Raw genomic sequence first — 21,577 nt, forward strand, 5'->3', positions numbered from 1 at the left:
TTCGCTGTACTCCCTCAATAGCAAGAATGTCCTTCCTCAGGTTAGGAGACCAAAACTGTCCACAATACTCCAGGTGTGGCCTCACCAAGGCCCTGTACAACTGTAGTAACACCTCCCTGCCCCTGTACTCAAATCCCCTCGCTATGAAGGCCAACATGCCATTTGCTTTCTTAACCGCCTGCTGTACCTGTATGGCCAACTTTCAGTGACTGATGTACCATGACACCCAGGTCTCGTTGCACCTCCCCTTTTCCTAATCTGAAAAGCAGGGAAGTCTTGCTCCAGTTATACAGGGTATTGGTGAGGCCACACCTGGAGTACTGCGTGCAGTTCTGGTCTCCGTATTTACGAAAGGATATACTTTGCTTTGGAGGCAGTTCAGAGAAGGTTCACTCGGTTGATTCCGGGGATGAGGGGGTTGACTTATGAGGAAAGGTTGAGCAGGTTGGGCCTCTACTCATTGGAATTCAGAAGAATGAGAGGTGATCCCACCGAAAAGTACAAGACTATGAGGGGGCTCGACAAGGTGGATGCAGAGAGGATGCCTCCACTGATGGGGGAGACGAGAACTCGGGGGCACAATCCCAGAACAAGGGGCCGCCCATCTAAAACCGAGATGAGGAGGAACTTCTTCTCCCAGAGGGTTGTAAATCTGTGGAATTCGCTGCCTCAGAGAGCTGTGGAAGCCGGGACATTGAATACACTCAAGACAGAGATAGACGGTTTCTTAACCGATAAGGGGATAAGGGGGCGGGCAGGGAAGTGGAGCTGAGTCCAGGAAGAATTTTTACCACCAAAGTGGATAACCTGGCATTTATCCACATTACACTTCATGGCTGTCCACACTGTCTGTCCCACCTGTGACAGGGACTGTGGCTCCCGTATCGGACTGTTCAGCCACCTGATGGTGTTGCAGGCTGGGAACGCGCTGAATTCCAGGCCAGGCCGCTGCCCTGGGAGCAGCATGCGTGCTCCAGGGGCCAGCGCGGGCTGCTGCAGGAGGGTGACGGCTCCGAAGCCAGGTCGGTGATTGGCGCGCGCGGGGCAGACACGGCAGGAGCGGCGAGAGATCGTCGAGGGACGCGACCGGGGCCCGGGAGAGGCGCGAGTTCGGGGGGGGGGGGGGGGCCCAGGAGAGCCGAGGGCCCGGGGGAACACGGGGCCCAGCCCACACACTGTGCGATATGTAGTGCGCACTGGGTCCGTGCAGCAGAGCTGGTCATCCTCACTTCGAGGGATCGCCTATGATGATAAGAACAGAAGAATTAGGAACAGGAGGAGGCCATCTAGTCCCTCGAGCCTGCTCCGCCATTCAACAAGATCATGGCTGATCTGGCCGTGGACTCAGCTCCACTTACCCGCCCGCTCCCCATAACCCTTAATTCCCTTATTGGTTAAAAATCTATCTATCTGTGACTTGAAAACATTCAATGAGCTAGCCTCAACTGCTTCCTTGGGCAGAGAATTCCACAGATTCACAACCCTCTGGGAGAAGAAATTCCTTCTCAACTCGGTTTTAAATTGGCTCCCCCGTATTTTGAGGCTGTGCCCCCCTAGTTCTAGTCTCCCCGACCAGTGGAAACAACCTCTCTGCCTCTATCTTGTCTATCCCTTTCATGATTTTAAATGTTTCTATAAGATCACCCCTCATCCTTCTGAACTCCAACGTGTAAAGACCCAGTCTACTCAATCTATCATCGCAAGGTAACCCCCTCATCTCCGGAATCAGCCTCGTGAATCGTCTCTGTACCCCCTCCAAAGCTAATATATCCTTCCTTAAGTAAGGTGACCAAAACTGCACGCAGTACTCCAGGTGCGGCCTCACCAATACCTTGTACAGTTGCAGCAGGACCTCCCTGCTTTTGTACTCCATCCCTCTCGCAGAGACAGACTATTATCTGAATGGTGACAGATTAGGAAAAGGGGAGGTGCAACGAGACCTGGGTGCCATGGTACATCAGTCTTTGAAAGTTGGCCATGCAGGTACAGCAGGCCGTGAAGAAGGCAAATGGCATGTTGGCCTTCATAGCGAGAGGATTTGAGTATAGGAGCAGGGAGGTGTTACTACAATTGTACAGGGCCTTGGTGAGGCCACACCTGGAGTATTGTGTACAGTTTTGGTCTCCTAACTTGAGGAAGGACATTCTTGCTATTGAGGGAGTGCAGCGAAGGTTCACCAGACTGATTCCCGGGATGGCGGGACTGACATATGAAGAAAGACTGGATTAACTGGGTTTGTAGTCACTGGAGTTCAGAAGAATGAGAGGGGACCTCATAGAAACGTTTAAAATTCTGACGGGACGGGACAGGTTAGATGCAGGAAGAATGTTCCCGATGTTGGGGGAAGTCCAGAACCAGGGGACACAGTCTAAGGATAAGGGGTAAGCCATTTAGGACCGAGATGAGGAGAAACTTCTTCACTCAGAGAATTGTGAACCTGTGGAATTCTCTACCGCAGAGAGTTGTTGAGGCCAATTCACTAAATATATTCAAAAAGGAGTTAGATGTAGTCCTTACTACTAGGGGGGATCAAGAGGTATGGTGAGAAAGCAGGAATGGGGTACTGAAGTTGCATGTTCAGCCATGAACTCATTGAATGGTGGTGCAGGCTCAAAGGGCCGAATGGCCTACTCCTGCACCTATTTTCTATGTTTCGATGGTTGAGGGAAGGGGAGGGTGGGACTGGTTTGCCGCACGCTCCTTCCGCTGCCTGCGCCTGCTTTCTGCACGCTCTCGGCGACGAGACTCGAGGTGCTCAGCGCCCTCCCAGATGCACTCCCTCCACTTAGGGCGGACTGGTCTTTGGGCCCAGGGACTCCCAGGTGTCGGTGGGGATGTTGCACTTTATCAGGGGAGGCTTTGAGGGTGGTCCCTTGTAACGTTTCCTCTGCCCACCTTTGGCTCGTTTGCCCGTGAAGGAGCTCCGCATAAAGCACTTGCTTCGGGAGTCTCGCGTCTGGCATGCAGACAATGTGGCCCTGCCCAGCGGAGCTGATCCGAGTGTGGTCAGATATAAGGCGATTCACCAGCACCTTCTCAAGGGTTAGGGATGGGCAATAAATGCTGAGCCTTCCCGTGACACCCACATCCCAGGAACGAATAAATAAGATAAAAAACGGTAGCTTTTGTTGCAAAAGAATTGGAGTATAAAAGCAGAGAAGTCCTGCTACAACTGCACAGGGTATTGGTGAGGCCACACCTGGAGTACTGCGTGCAGTTCTGGTCTCCGTATTTAAGGAGGGATATACTTGCATTGGAGGCAGTTCAGAGAAGGTTCACTCGGTCGATTCCGGGGATGAGGGGGTTGCCTTATGAGGAAAGGTTGAGCAGGTTGGGCCTGTACCCATTGGAGTTTAGAGGAATGAGAGGTGATCTTATCGAAACGTATCAGATTCTGAGGGGGGCTGGACAGGGTGGATGCAGAGAGGATGTTTCCCCCTCGTGGGGGAATCTAGAACTAGGGGGCACATAGTCTCAGAATAAGGGGCCGCCCATTTAGGACGGAGAGGAGGAGGAATTTCTTCTGGTGAATCTGTGGAATTCTCTGCCCCAGAGAGCTGTCAAGGGTCATTCGCTGAGTGTATTCAAAACAGTTGTCAATACATTTTTGGGGAACAAAGGAATTGAAGGGACACGGGAATCAGGCGGGAAAGTGGAGTTGAGGTCGAAAATCAGCCGCGATTTCATTGAATGGCGGAGCAGGCTCGAGGGGCCGAATGGCCGACTCCTGCTCCTATTTCTTACGTCCTTATGAGTCCCGCTCACCCATCACCCCCTGTGCTCGCTGACCCCGTGTCCTAACTCGCACCCAGTCCCACTCACCCATCACCCACTGTGCTCGCTGACCCCGTGTCCTAACTCGCACCGAGTCCCACTCACCCATCACCCCCTGTGCTCGCTGACCCCGTGTCCTAACTCGCACCCAGTCCCGCTCACCCATCACCCCCTGTGCTCGCTGACCCCGTGTCCTAACTCGCACCGAGTCCCGCTCACCCATCACCCCCTGTGCTCGCTGACCTCGTGTCCTAACTCGCACCCAGTCCCACTCACCCATCACCCCCTGTGCTCACTGCCCCGTGTCCTAACTCACACCCAGTCTCACTCACCCATCACCCCCTGTGCTCGCTGCCCCCGTGTCCTAACTCGCACCCAGTCCCGCTCACCCATCAGCCCCTGTGCTCACTGCACCGTGTCCTAACTCGTACCCAGTCCCACTCACCCATCACCCCCTGTGCTCACTGCACCGTGTCCTAACTCGCACCCAGTCCCACTCACCCATCATCCCCTGTGCTCGCTGACCCCGTGTCCTAACTCACACCCAGTCCCACTCACCCATCACCCCCTGTGCTCACTGCACCGTGTCCTAACTCGCACCCAGTCCCACTCACCCATCATCCCCTGTGCTCGCTGACCCCGTGTCCTAACTCACACCCAGTCCCGCTCACCCATCACCCCCTGTGCTTGCTGACCCCGTGTCCTAACTCGTACCCAGTCCCACTCACCCATCATCCCCTGTGCTCGCTGACCCCGTGTCCTAACTCACACCCAGTCCCGCTCACCCATCACCCCCTGTGCTTGCTGCCCCCGTGTCCTAACTCGCACCCAGTCCCGCTCACCCATCACCCCCTGTGCTCACTGACCCGTGTCCTAACTCACACCCAGTCCCGCTCACCCATCACCCCCTGTGCTCACTGACCCCGTGTCCTAACTCGCGGATGAGACGTTAAACCGAGGCCCCGTCTGCCCTCTCGGGTGGATGTAAAAGATCCCGGGGCCACTATTGGAAGAAGAGCAGGGGGAGTTCTCCCCGGTGTCCTGGGGCCAATATTTATCCCTCGACCAACATCATTTAAACAGACGATAGGGGTCATTATCACATCGCTGTGTGTGGGAGCTTGCTGTGCGCAAATCGGCGTTTCCCACATTACAACAATGAGCGCACTCCGATAGTACGCCATTGGCTGTGAGGCGCTTTGTGACGTCCAGTGGTTGTGAAAGGCGCTATATAAATGCGAGTCCATAGTTCGAGTCGAGCACAACCAATCCCCTTCTGAAAGGGTCCAAATATCTTTCTCTGCGTCATCTGTAATTAATTCTTTCTCTATTCTTTCTGTGCCGATGGTGAGCTGAATACAAAGTTGTCCTTGGCCTATATGGAGTCCCAGATCTGTCTCTTCATCAGCTTCTGCAAACCATCAACCCTGCGATTAGCTACAGAAATAAAAGTTGCGCTGAGCCGGAATCGGTTTGTGAAGAAGCTGGCCTTCAGTGTCCAGCACAACACGAGTATTTCATTGGCTGTGGGGCGCTGTGAGACGTCCGCTGGTCGTGAAAGACACGATATGTAAATGCAAGTCTTTCTTTTGTGTCTGCGGACTATTTGGTCATGAGGGGCACCGCCTGATCTCCGCACACTTTCACGCTGAAAGAGAGCAAGGCCCGGGGGAAGGAAAGTTGCATCTTCCGTTGCAAGAAAGCTCTCGAATTTATATAGCGCCTTACACCCCTCAGGACGTCCCAAAGTGCCTCACAGCCAATGGCATACTATCGGAGTGCGCTCACTGTTGTAATATGGGAAACGGCAATTGTCGCACAGCAAGCTCCCACACACAGCGATGTGATAATGACTCGGATCGTCTGTTTTAGTGATGTTGGTCGAGGGATAAATATTGGCCCCAGGACACCGGGGAGAACGCCCCCTGCTCTTCTTCCAATAGTGGCCCCGGGATCTTTTACATCCGCCCGAGAGGGCAGACGGGGCCTCGGTTTAACGTCTCATCCGAAATACAGCCCCTCCGACAGTGCGGCGCCCCCTTAGTACCGCCCCTCCGACAGTGCGGCGCTCCCTCAGTACCGCCACTCCGACAGTGCGGCGCTCCCTCAGTACCGCCCCTCCGACAGTGCGGCGCTCCCTCAGTATCACCCCTCCGACAGTGCGGCGCTCCCTCAGTACCGCCCCTCCGACAGTGCGGAGCTCCCTCAGTACTGTCCCTCCGACAGTACGGTGCTCCCTCAGTACCGCCCCTCCGACAGTGCGGTGCTCCCTCAGTACCGCCCCTCCGACAGTGCGGAGCTCCCTCAGTATCACCCCTCCGACAGTGCGGCGCTCCCTCAGTACCGCCCCTCCGACAGTGCGGCGCTCCCTCAGTGCCTGACAGACCGAGATTAATAACTGAGATGAATGCAGTCCCGGTGGATTAGCAGCAGAGAAATAAATTGTCATGTGGCATTCTCTGTGATCTGACTCTTTATTAGTAAGTGATTTTGTTAAAAAATTGTATTTGTTTCTTAAGATAATCCTTCTCACTCTCTCACACCCAGCATCCTTTGCGGCTTCCTCGTGTCCCTCAGACATGTTCTGGGAGGATTCGAGTTTTGGTTCCGGTCCTGTTTCAAACACAATTCACAAACGTGAATGTCGCAGCCTCTACATTGTCCCATCAAACACTCCCAGGGCAGGTACAGGGGGTTAGATACAGAGTAAAGCTCCCTCTACACTGTCCCATCAAACAATCCCAGGGCAGGTACAGGGGGTTAGGTACAGAGTAAAGCTCCCTCTACACTGTCCCATCAAACACTCCCAGGGCAGGTACAGGGGGTTAGATACAGAGTAAAACTCCCTCTACACTGTCCCATCAAACACTCCCAGGGCAGGTACAGGGGGTTAGATACAGAGTAAAGCTCCCTCTACACTGTCCCATCAAACACTCCCAGGGCAGGTACAGGGGGTTAGATACAGAGTAAAGCTCCCTCTACACTGTCCCATCAAATACTCCCAGGGCAGGTACAGGGGGTTAGATACAGAGTAAAGCTCCCTCTACACTGTCCCATCAAACACTCCCAGGGCAGGTACAGGGGGTTCGATACAGAGTAAAGCTCCCTCTACACCGTCCCATCAAACACTCCCAGGGCAGGTACAGGGGGTTCGATACAGAGTAAAGCTCCCTCTACACTGTCCCATCAAACACTCCCAGGGCAGGTACAGGGGGTTAGATACAGAGTAAAGCTCCCTCTACACTGTCCCATCAAACACTCCCAGGGCAGGTACAGCGGGTTAGGTACAGAGTAAAGCTCCCTCTACACTGTCCCATCAAACACTCCCAGGGCAGGTACAGGGGGTTAGGTACAGAGTAAAGCTCTCTCTACACTGACCCATCAAACACTCCCAGGGCAGGTACTGCACGCGGTTAGATACAGAGTAAAGCTCCCTCTACACTGTCCCATCAAACACTCCCAGGGCAGGTACAGGGGGTTCGATACAGAGTAAAGCTCCCTCTACACTGTCCCATCAAACACTCCCAGGGCAGGTACAGCGGGTTAGGTACAGAGTAAAGCTCCCTCTACACTGTCCCATCAAACACTCCCAGGGCAGGTACAGGGGGTTAGGTACAGAGTAAAGCTCTCTCTACACTGTCCCATCAAACACTCCCAGGGCAGGTACTGCACGCGGTTAGATACAGAGTAAAGCTCCCTCTACACTGTCCCATCAAACACTCCCAGGGCAGGTACAGGGGGTTCGATACAGAGTAAAGCTCCCTCTACACTGTCCCATCAAACACTCCCAGGGCAGGTACATGGGGTTAGATACAGAGTAAAGCTCCCTCTACACTGTCCCATCAAACACTCCCAGGGCAGGTACAGGGGGTTAGATACAGAGTAAAGCTCCCTCTACACTGTCCCATCAAACACTCCCAGGGCAGGTACATGGGGTTAGATACAGAGTAAAGCTCCCTCTACACTGTCCCATCAAACACTCCCAGGGCAGGTACAGGGGTTAGATACAGAGTAAAGCTCCCTCTACACTGTCCCATCAAACACTCCCAGGGCAGGTACATGGGGTTAGATACAGAGTAAAGCTCCCTCTACACTGTCCCATCAAACACTCCCAGGGCAGGTACAGGAGGTTAGATACAGAGTAAAGCTCCCTCGACACTGTCCCATCAAACACTCCCAGGGCAGGTACAGGGGGTTAGATACAGAGTAAAGCTCCCTCTACACTGTCCCATCAAACACTCCCAGGGCAGGTACAGCATGGGGTTAGATACAGAGTAAAGCTCCCTCTACACTGTCCCATCAAACACTCCCAGGGCAGATATAGCGGGTTAGATACAGAGTAAAGCTCCCTCTACACTGTCCCATCAAACACTCCCAGGGAAGATACACGGGGTTAGATACAGAGTAAAGCTCCCTCTACACTGTCCCATCAAACACTCCCAGGGCAGATACAGGGGGTGAGATACAGAGTAAAGCTCCCTCTACATTGTCCCATCAAACACTCCCAGGGCAAGTACAGCACGGGGTTAGATGCAGAGTAAAGCTCCCTCTACACTGTCCCATCAAACACTCCCAGGGCAGGTACAGGGGGTTAGATACAGAGTAAAGCTCCCTCTACACTGTCCCATCAAACACTCCCAGGGCAGGTACAGGGGGTGAGATACAGAGTAAAGCTCCCTCTACACTGTCCCATCAAACACTCCCAGGGCAGGTACAGCACGGGGTTAGATACAGAGTAAAGCTCCCTCTACACTGTCCCATCAAACACTCCCAGGGCAGCTACAGCACGGGGTTAGATACAGAGTAAAGCTCCCTCTACACTGTCCCATCAAACACTCCCAGGGCAGGTACAGCACGGGGTTAGATACAGAGTAAAGCTCCCACTACACTGTCCCATCAAACACTCCCAGGGCAGGTTCAGGGGGTTAGATACAGAGTAAAGCTCCCTCTACACTGTCCCATCAAACACTCCCAGGGCAGGTACAGCACGGGGTTAGATACAGAGTAAAGCTCCCTCTACACTGTCCCATCAAACACTCCCAGGGCAGGTACAGGGGGTGAGATACAGAGTAAAGCTCCCTCTACACTGTCCCATCAAACACTCCCAGGGCAGGTACAGCACGGGGTTAGATACAGAGTAAAGCTCCCTCTACACTGTCCCATCAAACACTCCCAGGGCAGCTACAGCACGGGGTTAGATACAGAGTAAAGCTCCCTCTACACTGTCCCATCAAACACTCCCAGGGCAGGTACAGCACGGGGTTAGATACAGAGTAAAGCTCCCACTACACTGTCCCATCAAACACTCCCAGGGCAGGTTCAGGGGGTTAGATACAGAGTAAAGCTCCCTCGACACTGTCCCATCAAACACTCCCAGGGCAGGTACAGCACGGGGTTAGATACAGAGTAAAACTCCCTCGACACTGTCCCATAGGAGATATAGCTGGTTCTGGAATTCTATATAATGGGAGTGAATGGGAAGGGGTTTGAGTCCATTGGGATTGTGTACAGTGGGAGTGAATGGGAAGGGGTTTGGGTCCATTGGGATTGTGTACAGTGGGAGTGAATGGGAAGGGGTTGCGTCCAGTGGAATTGTGTACGGGGGAGGGAATGGGAAGGGGTTTGGGTCCATTGGGATTGTGTACAGTGGGAGTTGTTGGGAACTGGTTTGTGTCCATTGGGAATGCATACAGTGCGAGTGAATGGAAAGGGATTTGCGATCAGTGGGATTGTGTACGTGGGAGAAAATGGGAAGGGGTTTGGGTCCATTGGGATTGTTCAAGGGGACCGAGGGTCTAGTGAGAAGGAGGAACTGAAGGATATCCTTATTAGGCGGGAAATTGTGTTGGGAAATTAAGGGGATTGAAGGCCGATAAATCTCCGGGGCCTGATAGTCTGCATCCCAGAGTACTTAAGGAAGTGGCCCTAGAAATAGTGGATGCATTGGTGATCATTTTCCAACAGTCTATCGACTCTGGATCAGTTCCTATGGACTGGAGGGTAGCTAATGTAACACCACTTTTTAAAAAAGGAGGGAGAGAGAAAATGGGTAATTATAGACCGGTCAGCCTGACATCAGTAGTGGGAAAATGTTGGAATCAATTATTAAAGATGAAATAGCAGCGCATTTGGAAAGCAGTGACAGGATCGGTCCAAGTTAGCATGGATTTATGAAAGGGAAATCATGCTCGACAAATCTTCTGGAATTTTTTGAGGATGTAACTAGTAGAGTGGACAAGGGAGAACCTGTGGATGTGGTGTATTTGGACTTTCAAAAGGCTTTTGACAAGGTCCCGCACAAGAGATTGGTGTGCAAAATCAAAGCACATGGTATTGGGGGTAATGTACTGACGTGGATAGAGAACTGGTTGTCAGACAGGAAGCAGAGAGTCGGGATAAACGGGTCCTTTTCAGAACGGCAGGCAGTGACTAGTGGGGTGCCGCAGGGTTCAGTGCTGGGACCCCAGCTATTTACAATATACATTAATGATTTAGACAAAGGAATTGAATGTAATATCTCCAGGTTTGCAGATGACACTAAGCTGGGTGGCGGTGTGAGCTGTGAGGAGGATGCTAAGAGGCTGCAGGGTAACTTGGACAGGTTAGGTGAGTGGGCAAATGCATGGCAGATGCAGTATAATGTGGATAAATGTGAGGTTATCCACTTTGGGGGCAAAAACACAAAGGCAGAATATTATCTGAATGGTGGCAGATTAGGAAAAGGGGAGGTGCAGCGAGACCTGGGTGTCATGGTACATCAGTCATTGAAAGTTGGCATGCAGGTACAGCAGGAGGTGAAGAAGGCAAATGGCATGTTGGCCTTCATAGCGAGAGGATTTGAGTATAGGAGCAGGGAGGTCTTACTGCATAGAAACATAGAAACATAGAAAATAGGTGTAGGAGTAGGCCATTCGGCCCTTCTAGCCTGCACCGCCATTCAATGAGTTCATGGCTGAACATTCAACTTCAGTTGTACAGGGTCTTGGTGAGGTCTCACCTGGAATATTGTGTTCAGTTTTGGTCTCCTAATCTGAGGAAGGACGTTCTTGCTATTGAGGGAGTGCAGCGAAGGTTCACCAGACTGATTCCCGGGATGGCAGGACTGACATATGAAGAAAGACTGGATCGACTCGGCTTATATTCACTGGAATTTAGAAGAATGAGCGGGGAGCTCATAGAAACATATAAAATTCTGACGTGATTGGACAGGTTAGATGCAGGAAGAATGTTCCCGATGTTGGGGAAGTCCAGAACCAGGGGTCACAGTCTAAGGATAAGGGGTAAGCCATTTAGGACCAAGATGAGGAGAAACTTCTTCACTCAGAGAATTGTGAACCTGTGGAATTCTCTACCACAGAAAGTTGTTGAGGCCAGTTCGTTAGATATATTCAAAAGGGAGTTAGATGTGGCCCTTACGGCTAAAGGGATCAAGGGGTATGGAGAGAAAGCAGGAATGGGATACTGAGGGAATGATCAGCCATGATCATATTGAATGGTGGTGCAGGCTCGAAGGGCCAAACAGCCTACTCCTACACCTATTTTCTATGTTTCTATGTTTCTGTGAACTGGGGAACTCTCTGACCCGAGACTGTGCTCCGCAAAGGGAACATAAGAACAGAAGAACATAAGAACATAAGAATTAGGAACAGGAGTAGGCCATCTAGCCCCTCGAGCCTGCTCCGCCATTCAACAAGATCATGGCTGATCTGGCCGTGGACTCAGCTCCACTTACCCGCCCGCTCCCCGTAATCCTTAATTCCCTTATTGCTTAAAACTCTATCTATCTGTGACTTGAATACATTCAATGAGCTAGCCTCAACTGCTTCCTTGGGCAGAGAATTCCACAGATTCACAACCCTCTGGGAGAAGAAATTCCTTCTCAACTCGGTTTTAAATTGGCTCCCCCGTATTTTGAGGCTGTGCCCCCTAGTCCTAGTCTCCCCGACCAGTGGAAACAACCTCTCTGCCTCTATCTTGTCTATCCCTTTCATGATTTTAAATGTTTCTATAAGATCACCCCTCATCCTTCTGAACTCCAACGAGTAAAGACCCAGTCTACTCAATCTATCATCATAAGGTAACCCCCTCATCTCCGGAATCAGCCTAGTGAATCGTCTCTGTACCCCTTCCAAAGCTAGTATATTCTTCCTTAAGTAAGGTGACCAAAACTGCACGCAGTACTCCAGGTGCGGCCTCACCAATACCTTATACAGTTGCAGCAGGACCTCCCTGCTTTTGTACTCCATCCCTCTCGCAATGAAGGCCAACATTCCATTCGCCTTCCTGATTACCTGCTGCACCTGCAAACTAACTTTTTGGGATTCATGCACAAGGACCCCCAGGTCCCTCTGTACCTCAGCATGTTGTAATTTCTCCCCATTCAAATAATATTCCCTTTTACTGTTTTTTTTCCCCAAGGTGGATGACCTCACACTTTCCGACATTGTATTCCATCTGCCAAACCTTAGCCCATTCGCTTAACCTATCTAAATCTCTTTGCAGCCTCTCTGTGTCCTCTACACAACCCGCTTTTCCACTAATCTTTGTGTCATCTGCAAATTTTGTTGCACTACACTCTGTCCCCTCTTCCAGGTCATCTATATATATTGTAAACAGTTGTGGTCCCAGCACCGATCCCTGTGGCACACCACTAACCACCGATTTCCAACCCGAAAAAGGACCCATTTATCCCGACTCTCTGCTTTCTGTTCGCCAGCCAATTCTCGATCCATGCAAATACATTTCCTCTGACTCCGCGTACCTTTATCTTCTGCAGTAACCTTTTGTGTGGCACCTTATCGAATGCCTTTTGGAAATCTAAATACACCACATCCATCGGTACACCTCTATCCACCATGCTCGTTATATTCTCAAAGAATTCCAGTAAATTAGTTAAACATGATTTCCCCTTCATGAATCCATGCTGTGTCTGCTTGATTGCACTATTCCTATCTAGATGTCCCGCTATTTCTTCCTTAATGATAGTTTCAAGCATTTTCCCCACTACAGATGTTAAACTAACCGGCCTATAGTTACCTGCCTTTTGCCTGCCCCCTTTTTTAAACAGAGGCGTTACATTAGCTGCTTTCCAATCCGCTGGTACCTCCCCAGAGTCCAGAGAATTTTGGTAGATTATAACGAATGCATCTGCTATAACTTCCGCCATCTCTTTTAATACCCTGGGATGCATTTCATCAGGGCCAGGGGACTTGTCTACCTTGAGTCCCATTAGCCTGTCCAGCACTACCCCCCTAGTGATAGTGATTGTCTCAAGGTCCTCCCTTCCCACATTCTCGTGACCAGCAATTTTTGGCATGGTTTTTGTGTCTTCCACTGTGAAGACCGAAGCAAAATAATTGTTTAAGGTCTCAGCCATTTCCACATTTCCCATTATTAAATCCCCCTTTTCATCTTCTAAGGGACCAACATTTACTTTAGTCACTCTTTTCCGTTTTGTATATCTGTAAAAGCTTTTACTATCTGTGTTTATGTTTTGCGCAAGTTTACCTTCGTAATCTATCTTCCCTTTCTTTATTGCTTTTTTAGTCATTCTTTGCTGTTGCTTAAAATTTTCCCAATCCTCTAGTTTCCCACTAACCTTGGCCACCTTATACGCATTGGTTTTTAATTTGATACTCTCCTTTATTTCCTTGGTTATCCACGGCTGGTTATCACTTCTCTTGCCGCCCTTCTTTTTCACTGGAATATATTTTTGTTGCGCACTATGAAAGAGCTCCTTAAAAGTCCTCCACTGTTCCTCAATTGTGCCACCGTTTAGTCTGTGTTCCCAGTCTACTTTAGCCAACTCTGCCCTCATCCCACTGTAGTCCCCTTTGTTTAAGCATAGTACGCTCGTTTCTGACACTACTTCCTCACCCTCAATCTGTATTACAAATTCAACCAAACTGTGATCACTCATTCCGAGAGGATCTTTTACGAGGAGATCGTTTATTTTTCCTGTCTCATTACACAGGACCAGATCTAAGAAAGCTTGCTCCCTTGTAGGTTCTGTAACATACTGTTCTAAGAAACAGTCCCGTATGCATTCTATGAATTCCTCCTCCAGGCTACCACATGCGATTTGATTTGACCAATCGATATGTAGGTTAAAATCCCCCATGACTACTGCCGTTCCTTTTTCACATGCCTCCATTATTCCCTTGATTATTGCCCGCCCCACCGTGAAGTTATTATTTGGGGGGCCTATAAACTACGCCCACCAGTGACTTTTTCCCCTTACTATAGAAACATAGAAAACATAGAAACATAGAAAATAGGTGTAGCAGCAGGCCATTCAGCCCTTCTAGCCTGCACCGCCATTCAATGAGTTCATGGCTGAACATGAAACTTCAGTACCCCCTTCCTGCTTTCTCGCCATAACCCTTGATCCCCCGAGTAGTAAGGACTTCATCTAACTCCCTTTTGAATATATTTAGTGAATTGGCCTCAACTACTTTCTGTGGTAGAGAATTCCACAGGTTCACCACTCTCTGGGTGAAGAAGTTTCTCCTCATCTCGGTCCTAAATGGCTTACCCCTTATCCTCAGACTGTGACCCCTGGTTCTGGACTTCCCCAACATTGGGAACATTCTTTCTGCATCTAACCTGTCTAAACCCGTCAGAATTTTAAACGTTTCTATGAGGTCCCCTCTCATTCTTCTGAACTCCAGTGAATACAATCCCAATTGATCCAATCTTTCTTGATAGGTCAGTCCCGCCATCCCGGGAATCAGTCTGGTGAACCTTCGCTGCACTCCCTCAATAGCAAGAATGTCCTTCCTCAAGTTAGGAGACCAAAACTGTACACAATACTCCAGGTGTGGCCTCACCAAGGCCCTGTACAATTGTAGCAACACCTCCCTGCCCCTGTACTCAAATCCTCTCGCTATGAAGGCCAACATGCCATTTGCTTTCTTAACCGCCTGCTGTACCTGCATGCCAACCTTCAATGACTGATGTACCATGACACCCAGGTCTCGTTGCACCTTCCCTTTTCCTAATCTGTCACCATTCAGATAATAGTCTGTCTCTCTGTTTTTACCACCAAAGTGGATAACCTCACATTTATCCACATTATACTTCATCTGCCATGCATTTGCCCACTCACCTAACCTATCCAAGTCACTCTGCAGCCTCATAGCATCCTCCTCGCAGCTCACACTGCCACCCAACTTAGTGTCATCCGCAAATTTGGAGATACTGCATTTAATCCCCTCGACTAAATCAATAATCTCCACCCACAATGATTCAACATTTTGTTCATTGGAGCCAATATCATCTCTCTCAACTGCCCTGATATCATCCTTTATTAACAGAGCCACCCCCACCTCCTTTCCCTTCTTGTCTATCTTTCCGAATCGTCGGATACCCCTGTATGTTTAATTCCCAGTCCTGGCAACCCTGCAACCATGTTTCTGTAATGGCCACCAAATCATACCCATTTGCAATGATTTGTGCCGTCAACTCATTTACTTTATTTCGAATGCTGCGCGCGTTTAGGCAGCTCCTTAGATCGATGGTACTCACAGGAAGCACGAGCCAATGCCAATCGCCATGGCAAACAATACGACAAAGAAGTGCAGAATCAGCCAAAGTATGGCCGTCTCTGAAGACGTCGGTAACACCTTCTGCTTAGCTGTGGGGACATGGGCCGGAGGCAAACCGTACAGAAGGCAGCAGTTAGACACAGGGCAAGGCCGAGACATCGCTTGAAGCCCAAGGCGCTGCTCACGGACGTTAATCGCACCCCCGGGCCCCGGTGGGAGATATTGGGGACAGGCGACCAAAAGCTGGGGCAAGGATGGAGGTTTTCAGGGGCATCGCGAAGGAGCGGGGGGGGGGGGAAGGACTTGCATTTATATAGCGCCTTTCACCGCCTCCGGACGTCCCAACGCGCCTCACGGCCAATGGCGTACTATCGGAGGGCGCTCACTGTTGTATTGTGGGAAACGCCAATTTGCGCACAGCAAGCTCCCACACACAGCGACGTGATAATGACCCGGAGCGTCTGTTTTAGTGGTGTTGGTCGAGGGATAAATATTGGCCCCAGGACACCGGGGAGAACTCCCCCTGCTCTTCTTCCAATAGTGGCCCCGGGATCTTTTACATCCACCCGAGAGGGCAGACGGGGCCTCGGTTTAACGTCTCATCCCGAAATACAGCCCCTCCGACAGTGCGGGGCTCCCTCAGTACCGCCCCTCCGACAGTGCGGGGCTCCCTCAGTACCGCCCCTCCGACAGTGCGAGGCTCCCTCAGTACCGCCCCTCCGACAGTGCGGGGCTCCCTCAGTACTGCCCCTCCGACAGTGCGGGGCTCCCTCAGTACCGCCCCTCCGACAGTGCGGCGCTCCCTCAGTACCGCCCCTCCGACAGCGCAGTGCGGCGCTCCCTCAGTACCGCCCCTCCGACAGCGCAGTGCGGCGCTCCCTCAGCACTGGCACTGGAGTGTCAGCTTCGATGTTTGTGCTCGAGGCTCTGGAGTAGGACTGGAACTCCCAACGTTCTGACTCCGAGGCGAGTGTGCTGCCCACTGAGCGACGGGTGACCCTTGAGGACGAGACGGAGACAGGGCGGGGAGGGTCGGGAGGCGACTGCAGAGCTTACGGTCCTTGTGGCCGAAGGCAGCTTGCCCCTCCACCTACCGCTCTCGAATAGCGACCACTGCCACCCCAAGTCCGGGGAGCCCAGGCCTGGCGAACTTTGCGCCAGGCACACCATCTGCGGACGGCTGCAGTGAGGAGGGTGCACGTTTCTACGGGCTCCTGGGCCCCGGGCTTTTCCCGACCCTTCGCGAGTGAGCCCGGACTGGCGGCTGTTTGACTGCGGCGTGCGGCGCGGATCGGGAGCTGGGATGGCCGGAGGGCGCTGGCGGGTCTTGCCGAACTCTGGCCCCTCTTCCGCCCACCTCCCCCAGGCAGGGGGGAGGGCAAGTGCCAGCACACCGAGGCGCGGTGACTGGGATCTTCCCAACCCTCGCACTTCGACCAAGGGGGGTGGCATTGCTGGCCGGACCGACTATCGTCCGACTACCCTCCCAATCCGGGGCAGCCCTTTCTAATCCGCGTCGCTCACCCGCGCCCCCTCCCACACACACGCGCGTGCATACCCTTCACAAGACGGGAGCCAGGAGGCGGCGGATATTCGGCAATGGAGGGCATCATCTGACCGACCCTGCCCCCACCTGACATCGCGGGGGCGGGCGGGGGGACAAATCCCTGTCCCATCTTCCTTTCCCACCACTCCCCCAACACACACACACACCCCGACCCGAAGAAGGCGGGGAGCCCGGATGGCCAGATATTCAACTGCAGGGAGCCTCCCATACCTCGGGATCAGCAAGGGCAGGCACTGGATGCGGAGGTTCCACACCGCCTCCAGTGCAGCCTTCGGCCGCCTGAGGGATAGAGTGTTTGAAGACCAGGCCCTCAAATCCAGCACCAAGCTCACGGTCTACAGGGCTGTAGTGATACCCGCCCTCCTGTGTGTCTCAGAGACATGGACCATGTACAGTAGGTATCTCACCCCCAGCTCATGGTCTACAGGGCTGTAGTGATACCCGCCCTCCTGTGTGTCTCAGAGACATGGACCGTGTACAGTAGACACCTCAAGTCGCTGGAGAAATATCATCAACGATGTCTCCGCAAGATCCTGCAAATCCCCCGGGAGGACAGACGCACCAACGTTAGCGTCCTCGACCAGGCCCAACATCCCCAGCATCGAAGCACTGACCACACTCGACCAGCTCCGCTGGGCAGGGCCACAATGTCCGCATGTCCCCCCAGACACGAGACTCCCCTAAGCAAGCGCTCTACTCGGAACTCCTTCACGGCAAACGAGCCAAAGGTGGGCAGAGGAAACGTTACAGGGACCACCCTCAAAGCCTCCCTGATAAAGTGCAACATCCCCACCGACACCTGGGAGTCCCTGGGCCCAAAGACCAGTCCGCCCTCAGTGGAGGAAGTGCATCCGGGAGGGGCGCTGAGCACCTCGAGTCTCGTCGCCGAGAGCGTGCAGAAACCAAGCGCAGGCAGCGGAAGGAGCGTGCGGCAAACCAGTCCCACCCTCCCCTTCCCTCAACCACTGTCTGTCCCACCTGTGACAGGGACTGTGGCTCCCGTATTGGGCTGTTCAGCCACCGAAGGACTCATGTTAAGAGTGGAAGCGAGTCTTCCTCGATTCCGAGGGACTGCCGATGATGATGATGCGGTGGTGGTGGAGGGAGTGAGAAGGAGGGGGTTTGAAAGAATTAATGCGATCGTTCCTCGGCTGTCCGGGGCGGGGTGGCCCTAGGGCTGGGTCTACCGGACGGCCAGATATTCGACTGTGTGGGGCGCCACCGGCTAGACCGAAGTTGCCCTCGTCCGATCCTGGTCCCGTTTTGCTATCCCTGCGCCCCCGCACCCCCACCCCCACACACACACCTACCCTTGAGTAAAAAGACGGGGGAGGAGACGGGGAGCCCGGACGACGGGATATTCGACTGTAGGGAGCATCGCCAACCATACCGAACCTATCCTCGCCTGACCCTGCGCGCCCCACACACACACACACACACACACACACACACACACACACACACCTACCCTTGAGGAAGAGGAGACGGGGAGCATGGACGATGGGATATTCGACTGTAGGGAGCATCGCCGACCATACAGAACCTACCCTCGCCTGACCCTGCGCGCCCCACACACACACACACCACCTACCCTTGAGGAAGAGGGGACGGGGAGCCCGGACGATGGGATATTTGACTGTAGGGAGCATCGCCGACCATACAGAACCTGCCCCCGCCTGACCCCGCGCGTCCCCCACACACACACACACACCACCTACCCTTGAGGAAGAGGAGACGGGGTGCCCGGACGACGGGATATTCGACTGTGGGGAGCATCGCCGGCTGAACCGAACCTGCTCTCCCCTGACCCCGCGGATCCCGATGGTGGTCCCGTTTTGCTACACACCCCCCGCCACACACATACCTGCCCTTGAGTTAGAAGACAGGGAGCCCGGATGACGGGATATTCGACTGTGGGGAGCATCGTCGGCCGGACCGAACCGGCCCTCGCCTGGCCCGCGGATCCCGATCGTGGTCCCGTTTCGCTACACACTCCCACCCTTCCCCCCCGCACGCGCGCAGACACCCCTCCCGCGCGTGCGTGCGCGCGCACGCACACCTACCCTTGAGTAAGAAGACGGGGGAGGAGACGGCCTCACCCCTCCTGCCGGAGATGCCGGCCCGGCACCGGTACTCGCCGGGGTCCTGCTCCTTGACGATGCGGAAGCGCAGCTCGCTGTCGGGGCCGCGGGAGGTCATGGTGACCCGGTCGCGGAAGGCGGGGCCCACCCTGGGAGCCCGCCCGTCGGCCTGGTCCACCTGGGCCACCGTCAGGTTGGGGGCCCGCCGCGACTCCCAGCGCAGGCGGTAGCGGGTCTCGGGCCCGGCGTGTAGCGCCACGATCCGGCAGCTGAGGGCCGCCCCCTCGCCCAGGCGCGCCCGCACCGTGCCCGAGGTGTTGAGGGCCAGGATCTCGGGCCGGGGCTGGGGTTGGGTCCAGGCCGGGGTCGGTGTCGAGGGCCGGGTTTCCGCGACCACATCTGGAGGGAGAGAGAGCGAGAGAGAGAGAGAGAGATACCAGGCGTCACACAGATTCACAGCCGCCCCGCTCCGTGCTACCCCCCCGCCGCCCCCACCCCCGGCCCCGGCCCCGGCCCCGTCCCGCCCTCCCGTGTTTATCCGGCTTCCCCCTTAACGGCATCGACGCGGTTGGCCATTCCCCCCGCTCCCAGGCTGCAAACGGTCTGGTCGCAGGCTTCACCGTCAGTTCCGGCGCGACGGAGGGGCCTGGAGGAAGGCAGGGGGAGGGAGGGCGAGAGCGAGGGAGCGTGAGAACGAGGGAGGGAGAGAGCGAGGGGGCGTGTGAGAGGGTGGGAGCGAGGGAGGGAGTGTGGGAACGAGGGAGGGAGGGAGTGTGGGAGCGAGGGAGGGTGGGAGCGAGGGAGGGAGGGAACGAGGGAGGGAGGGAACGAGGGAGGGATGGAGCGAGGGAGGGAGGGAGCGAGGGAGCGAGGGAGCGAGGGAGGGAGGGAGGGAGGGAACGAGGGAGGGATGGAGCGAGGGAGTGTGGGAACGAGGGAGGGAGGGAATCAGGCAGTGTGGGAATGAGGGAGCGAGGGAGGGAGGGAGCGAGGGAGCGTGGGAACGAGGGAGGGAGGGAGCGAGGGAGTGTGGGAACAAGGGAGGGAGAGAACGAGGGAGGGAGAGAACGAGGGAGGGAGGGAGCGAGGGAGGGAGAGAGCGAGGGAGGGAGAGAGCGAGGGAGGGTGGGAGCGAGGGAGGGTGGGAGCGAGGGAGGTGGGAGCGAGGGAGGTGGGAGCGAGGGAGGTGGGAACGATTGAGGTGGGAACGAGGGAGGGTGGGAACGAGGGAATGAAGGAGGGAGGAGGGAGGATGCAAGGGAGTGAGGGAGAGTGGGAGTATGGGAACAAGGGAGGGAGAGTGTGAGGAAGCGTGTGACGGCGGGTGGGAGGGAACGAGGGAGGGAGTGAAGGAGGGAGCGAGGGAGGGAGAGCGCGAGGGAGGGAGAGAGCGAGGGAGGGTGAGAGCGAGGGAGGGAGAGAGCGAGGGAGGGAGAGAGCGAGGGAGGGAGAGAGCGAGGGAGGGAGTGAAGGAGGGGGGTGGGAGTGGGAGTGTGGGAACGAGGGAGTGTGAGAACGAGGGAGTGTGAGAGCGAGGGAGGTGGGAACGAGGGAGGTGGGAACGATTGAGGTGGGAACGAGGGAGGGTGGGAACGAGGGAGGGTGGGAACGAGGGAATGAAGGAGGGAGGATGCAAGGGAGTGAGGGAGAGTGGGAGTATGGGAACAAGGGAGGGAGAGTGTGAGGAAGCGTGTGACGGCGGGTGGGAGGGAACGAGGGAGGGAGTGAAGGAGGGAGCGAGGGAGGGAGAGAGCGAGGGAGAGAGCGAGGGAGGGAGAGAGCGAGGGAGTGTGAGAGCGAGGGAGGGAGTGAAGGAGGGGGGTGGGAGTGGGAGTGTGAGAACGAGGGAGTGTGAGAGCGAGGGAGTGTGAGAGCGAGGGAGTGTGGGATTGAGGGAGGGAGTGAAGGAGGATGGGAACGAGGGAGTGTGGGAACGAGGGAGTGTGGGAGCGATGGAGGGAGGGAGGAAACGAGGGCGTGTGGGAACGAGGGAGTGAGTGAGGGAGGGGGGTGGGAGTGAGGGAGGGGGTGGGAGGGAAGGAGAGAGGGAGTGTGGATGGGGATTGGAGGGGCTCTGTAAGCCAGTGAGCTTATTGGTTCTCTCTCTGGGCAACGCCCCCTGACCCAGACTGGTCTCAGGGCCAACAGCGACCCCTGGTGCCTGAGTGCCAGTACTGCGGCACGAAGCCCCTCGGGTCAGTGGGGGGGGGGGGGGCGGGGGCTGAGAATATCGGGGCTCGGGGGGGGGAATTAAAGTTCCCCGATCGTACCCACGCGTGCATCACCAGCGCCCTCACACCCCTGAAGAAAGACGTGCATTTCTATGGCGCCTTTCACCTCCTCAGGACGTCCCAACGCACCTCACAGCCAATGAAGTACTATCAGAGGTGCGCTCACTGTTGCATTGTGGAAACGCCAATGCGCACAGCAAGCTCCCACACACAGCGATGTGATAATGACCCGGATCGTCTGTTTTAGTGATGTTGGTTGAGGGATAAATATTGGCCCCAGGACACCGGGAGAACTCCCCCTGCTCTTCTTCCAATAGGGGCCCAGGGATGGTGTAGGTCCCAATTCTAAACGTGTTTATCTCTCCTCTGTCACTCCCT

At 54.4% G+C, this 21,577-nt stretch overlaps 2 protein-coding genes across 2 annotated transcripts in view; one reads left to right on the forward strand and one right to left on the reverse strand.

The window, feature by feature from the left end:
* Window positions 1-6,229: 6,229 nt before the first annotated feature.
* LOC139240484 (uncharacterized) lies at window positions 6,230-21,287 on the reverse strand. Its single transcript, XM_070869019.1, has 4 exons — window positions 21,239-21,287; window positions 18,951-19,367; window positions 15,301-15,409; window positions 6,230-6,387 (listed from the first exon to the last, which is right to left on the reverse strand). Exons 1-4 carry the CDS (start codon window positions 21,285-21,287, stop codon window positions 6,348-6,350), a joined length of 615 nt encoding a protein of 204 aa, XP_070725120.1. The 3' UTR covers window positions 6,230-6,347.
* Window positions 21,288-21,386: 99 nt separating this feature from the next.
* Window positions 21,387-21,577, forward strand: part of wdr13 (WD repeat domain 13) — a 15,796-nt gene continuing 15,605 nt past the window's right edge. Inside the window, exon 1 of the mRNA XM_070869020.1 lies at window positions 21,387-21,395. Within this exon, the coding sequence (XP_070725121.1) occupies window positions 21,387-21,395 (9 nt within the window). The remainder of the gene's footprint in view (window positions 21,396-21,577) is intronic.

Source organism: Pristiophorus japonicus, chromosome 32, assembly GCF_044704955.1.
Source record: "Pristiophorus japonicus isolate sPriJap1 chromosome 32, sPriJap1.hap1, whole genome shotgun sequence".
NCBI lineage: Eukaryota > Metazoa > Chordata > Chondrichthyes > Pristiophoridae > Pristiophorus > Pristiophorus japonicus.

Bases quoted from the DNA above. Each gene is read 5' to 3' on its own strand.
- LOC139240484 (XM_070869019.1), bottom strand. From the start codon at position 21,287: ATGCACGTCTTTCTTCAGGGGTGTGAGGGCGCTGGTGATGCACGCGTG. The intron at 19,368-21,238 runs GTACGATCGGGG...CTCTCCCTCCAG, and splicing joins CGCTGGTGATGCACGCGTGG to ATGTGGTCGCGGAAACCCGG. The intron at 15,410-18,950 runs GTAGGTGTGCGT...ATGTCCCCACAG, and splicing joins CCCCGTCTTCTTACTCAAGG to CTAAGCAGAAGGTGTTACCG.